Source organism: Protopterus annectens, chromosome 4.part1 (assembly GCF_019279795.1).
Source record: "Protopterus annectens isolate FY-2018-M chromosome 4.part1, PAN1.0, whole genome shotgun sequence".
Classification (NCBI taxonomy): Eukaryota; Metazoa; Chordata; order Ceratodontiformes; family Protopteridae; genus Protopterus; species Protopterus annectens.
In genome coordinates, this window is record NC_056734.1 from 117,902,464 (window position 1) to 117,912,740 (window position 10,277).

Consider the following 10,277-nt stretch of genomic DNA (forward strand, 5'->3'; position numbering starts at 1 on the left):
TTTGTGATGACAATGTTTATCTTTGTATATTTATTGCTATTGATTTATATTATCTCTTATTTCAGAAAAATAAATATAAAGTTAATTAGAAAACAGAAAACCCGGTTGTAGAAAATCCTTTCTCTGCATGTTACTGTTTATTAGATAAATCCTTTCAGTCTTTCCAGACAGTATACAAGCATGGCCTCTGGATGTAAAATGACCTTTATTGTTATCTGCCATAGATTATTGACATAAGAGTATTCTAGTAAAAAACTTATTCCATAGCAGTACTCTTAGGGTTACCACCTGTCCCTCTTTGTGAGGGACAGTGCCTGTCTGGGCACCTGTGTTCTGCAAAAACATAAAAAATGGCATATGTCCTGAGATTTTAGGAAAATAAATATTATATTTTTTCTCTAATAGTTGCATAAAGCAGTTATTTATATCAGAAGCACCTAGATATTATGTGAAACAGCATGAGTCACTTGAATGCTGCAAGAATAGGCTTTTAGTTTTGCAAAAATGTGAAGTTCTGTTCTTTGCAGGGGCCATGGATATGTCTTGTCCTGCAAAATATCACATTTCTGCAAAAAAATGCCCCACTTTGGACATTTGAAAAGGTGGCAAACCTAGGTACTCTACACTTTAACACTTAAGTAAACAGCTTGGGCAAAACAAAACAAAATGCAAGTAGCCCTGAAAAGTATACATTAGGAATAGGTACAACAGATGAAAATAATTATTGAAAATTGAATATTTTTCTATTAATTCATTCAAATGAAGAGGGCTGACAACTAACACTAAAGAAACGAAGTGAGCTGCTTAGCTATGTTTCCAAGAGCTTTGTGCAATTTAATAACCATCAATAAAAGTGCAAAAACATAAACACTTAAGTAATGAGAAATGTAAATTCTTCAAATGTAGCATTCATATGCCTGAATTGTAAATGAGCTGTTAATATGCCATCTTCTTCCCCTACAAATTCTGACACGCATATACATATGCCATCCCTGTGTCTTTTCCTCTGCTCTTTTTCAGTCATACATATATTGATACTCATACCCAAAGTATTATCACTTATAAATACATAAGAAAAATACTCAGAATATGAAGTTATGCTATAAAAATAGAGCATATAAAATCATCTGTTTACAGTCACAGAATCTATGTCGCTATTAATAATACATTCACAGCAAATAATGCATCTTATTTAAGAACAAGATGTCAGAGTTAAATCAGATTAATTTGTCATCATTTCTACCATAGTGATAGCAAAAAGACAGACTTCAATTATTCATATCAGTAATTTACCTTAGGTATTTGCTGTCAGATATTTAGAACTACCAATGAATTAATGTGGTACATAACTCGGGAATTATTTATACCATTCTCTGCAGTTTATTCACATTACTGCATAATGGGATCAAGCGACCAAAATGAAACACTTGGCCAGTTGCGACAATATCAACTAGGTAGTCCTTCCCATTGTTTATGCCGATATTAACTTTGCACAGCCCCTGGGGGAAATTTGACACTTCGTAATATCCTGTTATGTCCCCCTCCCCTTTCAGGCCGGTTAACTGGAATATTCACATAAGCCTTGGTCATGTCTGCTTTTACACATTACCACTTGGTCTACGGTTCACTTGGCAGTTAGATTTCTTGAATTTGTATTGACATTATATACTTTTCATTCATCCCGAACTACCTGTGCCATCAGTAGTTCATGCTCTTCTATGATCATGGAATCTGTCATGTTATTACTCTTGAGTGGTATTCCCACAGGCGATTTTCCAAGACAGCGGCCTGCATGCGTGTGTAAGAAGAGCCATCTTTCTCTGCAGGAATTTACCTTATATTCCCCAGGACCAATCCTCTATCTGCAGGAATTTGCCTTATATTCCCCTGGGCCAATCCTCTATCTGCAGGAATTTACTTTATATTTCCCTGGACCAATCCTCTATCTGCAGGAATGTACAATCCTTCAGAATGTAGGCCATTTCTTGCATGGACCATTAAGTAGCCTTTAATGTTTGATAAAATGCTAAATCCAGGTGTTTAGGCTTAGTAGTTTTATAAAAGTTTTGAATTACTTTGGTCTTCAAGTTTATATGTAAGCTTGTCACAAAATGCAACAAACGTGTTTAAGTCACACCATGAAGTTTATGGGATGCTAAAAAGGGTCCCGTTTCTAATAAAAAAACTCGGTATGTAAAGAGGTTGATGTAGTGTTTTATTTGAATATTTATCTTGGCTGTTTCAATAACAACAACGTTACACGGGAATTGCTTTATGGGAATGACGAACCCAGGTGTAAACTATCAAAAGGCGGTCACAAAAACTTAAACTGACGCAAGCTAGACTGCACACACGCACACATATACACACACACACACCTGTCTGTGTTCTTCACGAAGGAGTGATCCGCATCTTCACGAAGGAGTGATCCGCAGTCATTTTTGTGGTAGATATAACACTGGTCATTTTTGTAGTATTATTATTTCTTATTCAACGGTTTAGTAATCAAATTAAAAAGGAATGCTAGCCACTATTATCACACACATTTAAGAAATGCTAAGTCACTGATACTGTACAAATGATTACGCTTTGCCTTCCTTTTGGAAATCATATTCAACAATAGTAAAATTGTAGCTAGAAATGACAAAATCAGGAAGTACCAACAAGCAGACTGTAAATCTGAATTTATTTTCGTTATATTAATAATGCTTAGAATCCCATTACTCAAGAAAAGGAGTAGTTGGACACTTTTTTCCAAAGTGACACGGTTTCTGCCCACCTGATGGCACTGTTGAGGTGCATTAAATTGCTTAATTAAATACGCTTGATTACCCTTAAAACTATAAGACCATAAATGTTCTCCTGATAGTCCATAACTTGCGCTAGTTAAGTAGACACTATGTAGGTCTGTGTTGCCAAGCGCAAATGCATTTTGGCTGTTGATTTTCCGTTATGGCTGCTGCAGAGCGGATTAATGAGCAGCAAACTCGTTCCATCCGCAATCTGATGAAGAGCTTCTTGCAGTACGTGGAAGAGGAAGGTGCTGTTTTATAACTTGTCATAGTTACACAAGGAGGTGCCATTTCTCCAGATGTTATGCTAATAACCCATATTTTAACGCCTCTCTAAACTTGCAAGAAATATAATTAAGTAATAGGCAGAAACTTAAGGGTTTCCGTTTTTGATATGGAAATATGTCGTTTTTTGCACATTACGCACGAGTAATATGTTTGTGGGGCATGTGATGTAGGAAGATAGTATTGTTTTTCAGTTGTTACTGGAGTTTATTTCATTTGTTAGCACTGTGACTGCCAATTCACTTAATACAGGCGAAGTTAGTCAGGTCCCTTATAGCATACATGGGGGTGACTATGCAGCAGCTACGTATGACAGTTAACGTTTTGCAGCTGCTAGGATACTGCATACAAGGTGTCAAACATAAACATTTAGAGATGAATGCACAGTAGCAACTACCTATTAAGAGTTAAAGATGTATCTGCTAGGATACCACATACAAGTTATCACCTATACCTCTGATAGCCGATCTTTAATGATGCAGTTGTAAAACAGTATAGTACACCTGGCCATGCAGCAACATTGCATTACACACACACACACACACACACACACACACACATAGTTTTGATCAACAAGTCCACCTTGTTGAGAAAACCAGGATACTGAACTATGCAAAGCTTAGTGAGCTCTAATCTCTTTGCCTGCACATTGCAGCTTCAACACAATAAACAACAATAACTGTATTTGACTTCAGCTTCCTTGAAAGAAATAACAGCTGCATCTATGAAGTGAATCTTCCAAACCAGAAACAGCAGCTGTGTATACATAGGCGCCACTGGCTCGAAACACATATGTGGTTTATTAATAATTTAGTTTTTTTTTAGAACTGATCTTTAATTAATGCATTCACGGCAATTACCATATTTTAATAAACCAACATACCTCAGAATTTAGTATATCTAAGCTTATGCTTTCTGTTTTCAGATTAGGGATTACATTTTTACTGAGTTAATTACCATCTTACTCTGTCTAATAACGTTACCTGTTTTTCTATAGATTCCTTTGCTGAAAGGCAGGGTTTAGGAGAAGGTGCCCTTTCACAAACACAGCCTTCCAACAGGTATAATCCTGAAGGTCTAGAGCTGGAATCATTCTCAAAATAGAACAACATATTCTGCAGCAAAGCAAACCACTTGGTGTGCCATTTTGTATTGTCTGCGCTTCTTTTATTCAGATATCCTTTCCTCGTGCCATCTTTCTTTGCTAAAAGACCCAAATAAGTAACATGGCCATCATTAAGACGGATTCCTTTCTGCATTTTTGTTCGGAAGCTATGATCTTCTTGATTCTTACATCCTCTCAGTATGTGATCCAAAAGACGCGTACTTGATAGGCAAGAAACTATCCATCCACTGAACTCGTTCGGTCTCCAAGAAATATCTAAAATCCTGGATCTGTCACTGTTCTTGCAAATGTGGGATCAAAATATTGTATCCCTAGACAAAGCATGCCTATAATTAGCGTTTTAATTGAAAAAGGAAACGTTGATGCCTTGTTGCTCTGCCAGGAGTCTGTAACGGATTCGAGAGCCTCCAGTACGGACTGAGGTGTCATGTGACGTATCCCCAGAACAACCAATTTTCAGCACCATAGACAGTTCAGAGATCCAAGCTAAAATCTGGTTAAACTCCAAGAAGCCTTATTACTTGTCTGCTTGCTCTTTAGCTGCCATCTCTGATCTAAGAAGCAGAGAAGATAATGATGCTGAGCAAGGTTAACTTATTATTTTTAGGTCCTTGCCTTTAGTGAAACTGTATTCCTATAGGAATGCAGGTCTCAGTGACATTTTTATCAGTTACATATCTCCTAACGGCTACAGTTATCCTCACATACACTATATATAGCAACAATCGCCACACGGTCGCAGCATTTTACTACAATAATATGGTTCCCATGCGAAGTTGGCAAAGAACTGTATGCCCACTTACAAACACTCCATATTAAGGGCAAGCACACCAGCTTCGTAATTCTTGGTGAATATGAGTGCACTGAGGTAAGCATCATACCTGAGTTGCTTGTGAATCTTAAACACTGAACATTGTGTAACAAAAAGAGAATACTATTTTGGGGAAACAATCCACGGGTCTGCTATGCAGTGATAGTTCAAATATCTGATATATTCCATTTAGAAGAAGAAAAAATGTCGGACAGGTTAAGCTATTATTGGAGGAGTACGCTGATGTAGTTATAGAGATGGTGCAGGGTTTCTTTAATGATACATACCATATTCATCTTTTATTTTTAGATACACGTGCCTACACTGTTACATAGAGTTTATCACTAAACGTCAGGACTCCAAGTGAAAGGGCAAAAAGTGTAAGTAATCTGAAGAAGAAACGTGTCTTCATGCAAATTTAACAATTGAAATACACATGCGTTAAAAAACATTTTCTACAGCTTTTTTTTTCTATAATGCGCAAGTGATGCATTAAAAAAGTTAACAAGCAAAACAGATCAGTAGACGCGTTGATAGTGGGGTGACCCATCGAATGTTTTAAAGTGATGGTTTTACATCACCAGCAGAAAGAAAAACATGCTTTTCTTGTTTTGCACATAGTACAATCCCAGCCTACTGCATTGTGGTCAGACTCGGAAACATTATTTTTGGAAGGATATATACAGGCCGTCGTCTATTAAAAGTAACTGACGTTGAGCATGGTGTGTATCAGAAGAGAAGCCATATAGAGAAAAGAGTAGAAAAGCGTAATATTTATATATTTGTAGCTCACAAGCCAAATAGTTACCATTATCCAGGTGAACAAAAAAAAACGATGCAGGAGAAGAAAAAGTATCCGACTGAAACTTCAAGATAGACAGCTGATGATGCATGGAAATGATTTTTAACGGAAAGGGTTGCAGATTTCATTTCATGAAAAGGAATGTATTCATTTATTCAGAGAAAAGTCAGTGTCCCTGGGAATAGTCTTGTAACACCCTTATGTTTCATATGTTTCTCATGTTTCCTCATGTTTCTCACGTTTCTCAAAGGGAATCATTTTCTCTCAACACATACACACTATTACACCAGTATTATGCTTGGTGGTTGTGTGGGTTGTTTCTTTTCTTTATAAAAAGATTTGTTGATTCTGAAATAACAGATTTTCACTGCTTAGTGGTGACCCCTTAATATCCTGTTCAGTTTGCTATTGCATTCATTATGCACTTCTCCTTCTGGAAAAGTCAGTCTTGTAAAGTTTGTCAACCTTAGATTTACACATTTGATTCTGATGTCCTAATTATTGTAAAACAGTACAGTTTATTTAGTCAGAGGTTTCTAAATGGTTATTGATCAAATTTAAAATGTTGACCCTTTGAATATGATTAGGTCCTTTTTGCATTTACGGGATGAAAGCGCTTAACTTATACGTATTTATGTGTGTATATATTCATGTTAAAGTTTTACATAGGTTTTATATTAACGTTCTGAGTTTGGTCTGGTCTGTGTACACTGCTGACACCACGTTATTGGTTTTGGTTTGCTCTTGATATTATGGTACCGTCCTCGGCCCCCACCGCACTGCACGTTGTTTGGATTTATCTTTCTGTATTTTAAATGTCAGCATGTATAGTACGTACAGTGAGAGATACAACAACTGTTTGCACTAACATAGTGTTCTATAAGCAGTCCTGTCATTGTAAAGTTGTAATAACAAGTTATTGCTCCCTTAATAAAACTCTACATTTTTGTTTCGCAATAAAATTGTCCAAAAAATTAACAAATAGAGTAAGCACATGCTTATTCTATAAGCTCTCTTCAGACTGACTTTATAATGGATAAATAGATATTTAAGAGTTGTTGAATAAAATGACACTACTTACATTTAAAACAAGAAACAACATCGGAGACCTAGTAAATATTTAATTTAATATAATTTAATTTTACTTTGCCCATCTTTCATTTTGGGGTTTAAAGAAAATATCACATTAACACCAATCATTCTATAGCAGCCAAGGTATTTACTTCCTTTTAACAACAGAAAATTGCCAAAGTCCCAACTTAGCTATCCAGGTTGTACTAATGTCAGTACTAAAAACTATCTTGTGCCGCCAATATTAGCCTTTCATCTCTTGGTTTGAATTCACCTCTCCTTAACCATTTCTGCATTCGTTCCTGATCAACACGAGGTTTTTCCAAAAGTTTTCTATACTTGTAACTATATTTATTCAATTTACACATTTCTTGCCTTCTCATCTGGTCCTTCACCTTATATAATTTCTTTTGTTTTTTGACACATTAAGTTGCTTACTGGTTTTTATCTACTTGTGGTTTGATTTCCATTCCTACATGACGTTGCTATGCTTCCACTAGACTAAGCTCCACTAGACTAAGCAGGAAAGTCATCTTAGATTTATTCTCGTGTTTCAAAACTTTCACTACATTTGGGTCTTGTGAGGCCAGCAAATATGTATGGAGTCCCATGATTGCAGATCTATACATGTAATCAGTTTCAAGGAGGCCCATCCCTCCTTCAGAACAGGGATTATATAATATTGGTATGCACTGATTTTTGTAATTCTTTTGGTGAGCATGAAACATCCTTCTTGTTTTCCTGTCTAATCTATCCAACACATTTTGGGTCCAGTCATTCACTCCAAAACTGTAAGTTAGGACAGAAAGAGCAAATTGGTTTATAGCTTGGATTTTGTTCCTAGATGTCAACGCTGTTTGCAGGATTAATTTAAGTCTTCTAAATATTCCTTACAAAGTTTTATTTACATGTGTTCATGTTTTATTGTTGATCCCTCATCAATTCCCAAATATGTATACATTCCCTCTTGCTCAAGTTATTTTATATCACATTCTTGTCTCAAACTGACATTTTCTTAGTGCTGCACTTTTCCTGCTTTTGCACATTTATTAAGACCAAATGACATTCTTACATCATCTAAACAAGTTTTGACAACTTGCAGTTGTGCTTTCAGTTCATCATCAGATGAGCTATATAGTTTTATTTCATTGACAAAATGAAGATGATAAGTTTTTATACTTTGTTGTTTTCTAGGAGCCAAATTATAGCCATGGCCTAAGCTGTTAAGTAGACAGCTTAATGTGCTAAGGGCAAGGCAGAATAGCTGCTGTGACAAAGAGTCACCCTGGAATACCCCCCCCTCCCATTTGAATTTTTATCCCTGGAATAATAATTTGTCCTTTATCATGGCTTAATTGCAAAGTGGTCTGCCATTGTTTCATGGTCACTGTAATGTAGTTGATTAGTGTAGGGTGTATCTTATACAATTTTAAGCATTTTTTTATCCATGAATGTGGGATAATATCAAATGCTTTTTTTGTAGTCAATCCATGCCATACTTATATTCTTCCCCTTTTTACAGTTCTCCACTATGACTTTATTTAACAACAAATGATCATTTGTTCCATATCACTTTCTTTTATTGCCCTTTTGTTCTATTGCCATAATTGAGTTTTGTTCTAAATGACTATAAACTCTATTGGCATCGATTTCAGTGTATAGTTTATACATAGTCGGAAGACAAGTTATTGATCTATAATTTTTAGGGTAGCTTGCAGGTTCACTCTTAAGTAGGAGCATTGTTTTTCCTTTTAGCCAGGTTAATGTCTATTCGGGGTGAGCATATAAATAGTTTCATAGTTTCATAGTTTCATAGTTTCATAGTTTAGTACTAGGCTATCTGCCCTGGGGCATTTGTAAGCCTAGCCATAGTGATGTGGCTTTTGCCACCTCATGAAATGGTACAAAAATGTACAGCATAAATTTAGAATACTGTGCCTCTGTCTAGTAGTGACACAATGAAGGTCCCCTTATATAATAGAATTAGTTTACTGTGCCCCTGTCTAGCAGTGACACAGATGTGACCCCTGGGGTAAACTTACGATCTCCCATCCACTCATCAAGATTTCTCTTGAAGAGAGTCAGTGAGGGGCTCTGTCTAATATGAACTGGGATCTTGTTCCAAAGCATGGGAAGCCTCTGGGTTATGAATCTATCCCTCCAGCATGTCCTATTCATACTTGTGCCGAGGTTTAAGTCTTTAGCTCTCGTGGTCCTGATGAATTTGGATTTTTTGAGGTGGAGCATGTCCATCAGATCCTGATTGGACATGGCCTTGTACATCAGGCAGAGATCACCTCTGAGCAGGCGGTATGCTACTGAATAGAGCTGAAGTTTCTTTAGTCTGGCAGAATAAGACATATGTTGGGGACCCTTGATCCTCTTGGTGAGGTACTTTTGTGGTCTCTCCAGCTGTTGCAAATGCCGGGTGAGGTACATACCAAATGGGGCATTGTACTCAATCATGGGTCTGATGAGGGAGGAGTATAGGGGTACAATGACATCCTTGGATCTGGATGTGAATCCCTTCATGATGAGGTGTGCAAGGTAGAATGTTTTTCTAACCACTTTGGCAACGTGGGTGTCAAATGAGAGGTCGCTGTTGACTTGGGTCCCTAGGTCTCTGATTACTTTTCCCGTACTCAGTGGGTTGCTGTCTATGTGATTTTTCCCAAAGGGGATGACTATACATTTTTTGGCATTTAGTTTAAGGCCGTGACTCCAGCACCAGTTGTCCGTTTCTGTGAGGCCTTTTTGTAGGATGTATGTGTCCTTTGGTGTATCGACTATGGTGCCTAGTTTGCAGTCATCTGCGAACTTTGTCAGCCACAACCCTCCCATGGTTGCTTTAACATCTGAGAAATAAATGCCGAACAAGAGAGGTCCCATGACAGATCCCTGTGGGACACCACTTGAGACTGGCTTTGAGTCTGACATTGCTGCAGCGATTTTAACTTTATGGGTTCTGTCCTTTAGCCAGTTTGCAACCCATCTAGTGACATAAGGGTTTACGTTTAAGCTGTTGAGCTTATCTATGATGCCTGAGTGGGGTATTGTGTCGAAGGCCTTAGCCAAGTCCAGGTAGGCTGTATGGACTGCTTTGCCCTCATCAATGGCTCTAGTGACTGTTTTGAAAACGTCAACTAGGTTCAAAAGGCAGGATCTGCCCTTTACAAAGCCAAACTGGGTGGGGTCAAGTGTCTGTAGGTCCCCTATGTCTCTGTTTATGAGTTCCATAATGATTCTTTCCATAGCTTTGCAGGCCAGACTGGTTAAGCTTATGGGGCGGTAGTTCCCAGGGTCTGTAGAGGTACCCCCTTTATGGAGTGGGACCACTGTTGCTGTACGTCAGTGTTCAGGTACATATCCTGTAGTAAGGCTAAGGTCAAA

At 37.4% G+C, this 10,277-nt stretch overlaps 1 protein-coding gene across 1 annotated transcript in view; it reads right to left on the bottom strand.

Annotated features, from left to right (window-relative positions):
• The window catches only part of LOC122801184 (ras-specific guanine nucleotide-releasing factor 1-like), a 363,416-nt gene extending 358,446 nt beyond the window's left edge, over nucleotides 1–4,970 (bottom strand). Inside the window, exon 1 of the mRNA XM_044070744.1 lies at nucleotides 4,061–4,970. Within this exon, the coding sequence (XP_043926679.1) occupies nucleotides 4,061–4,336 (276 nt within the window). The 5' untranslated portion in view covers nucleotides 4,337–4,970. The remainder of the gene's footprint in view (nucleotides 1–4,060) is intronic.
• Between the last annotated feature and the right edge of the window lie 5,307 nt (nucleotides 4,971–10,277).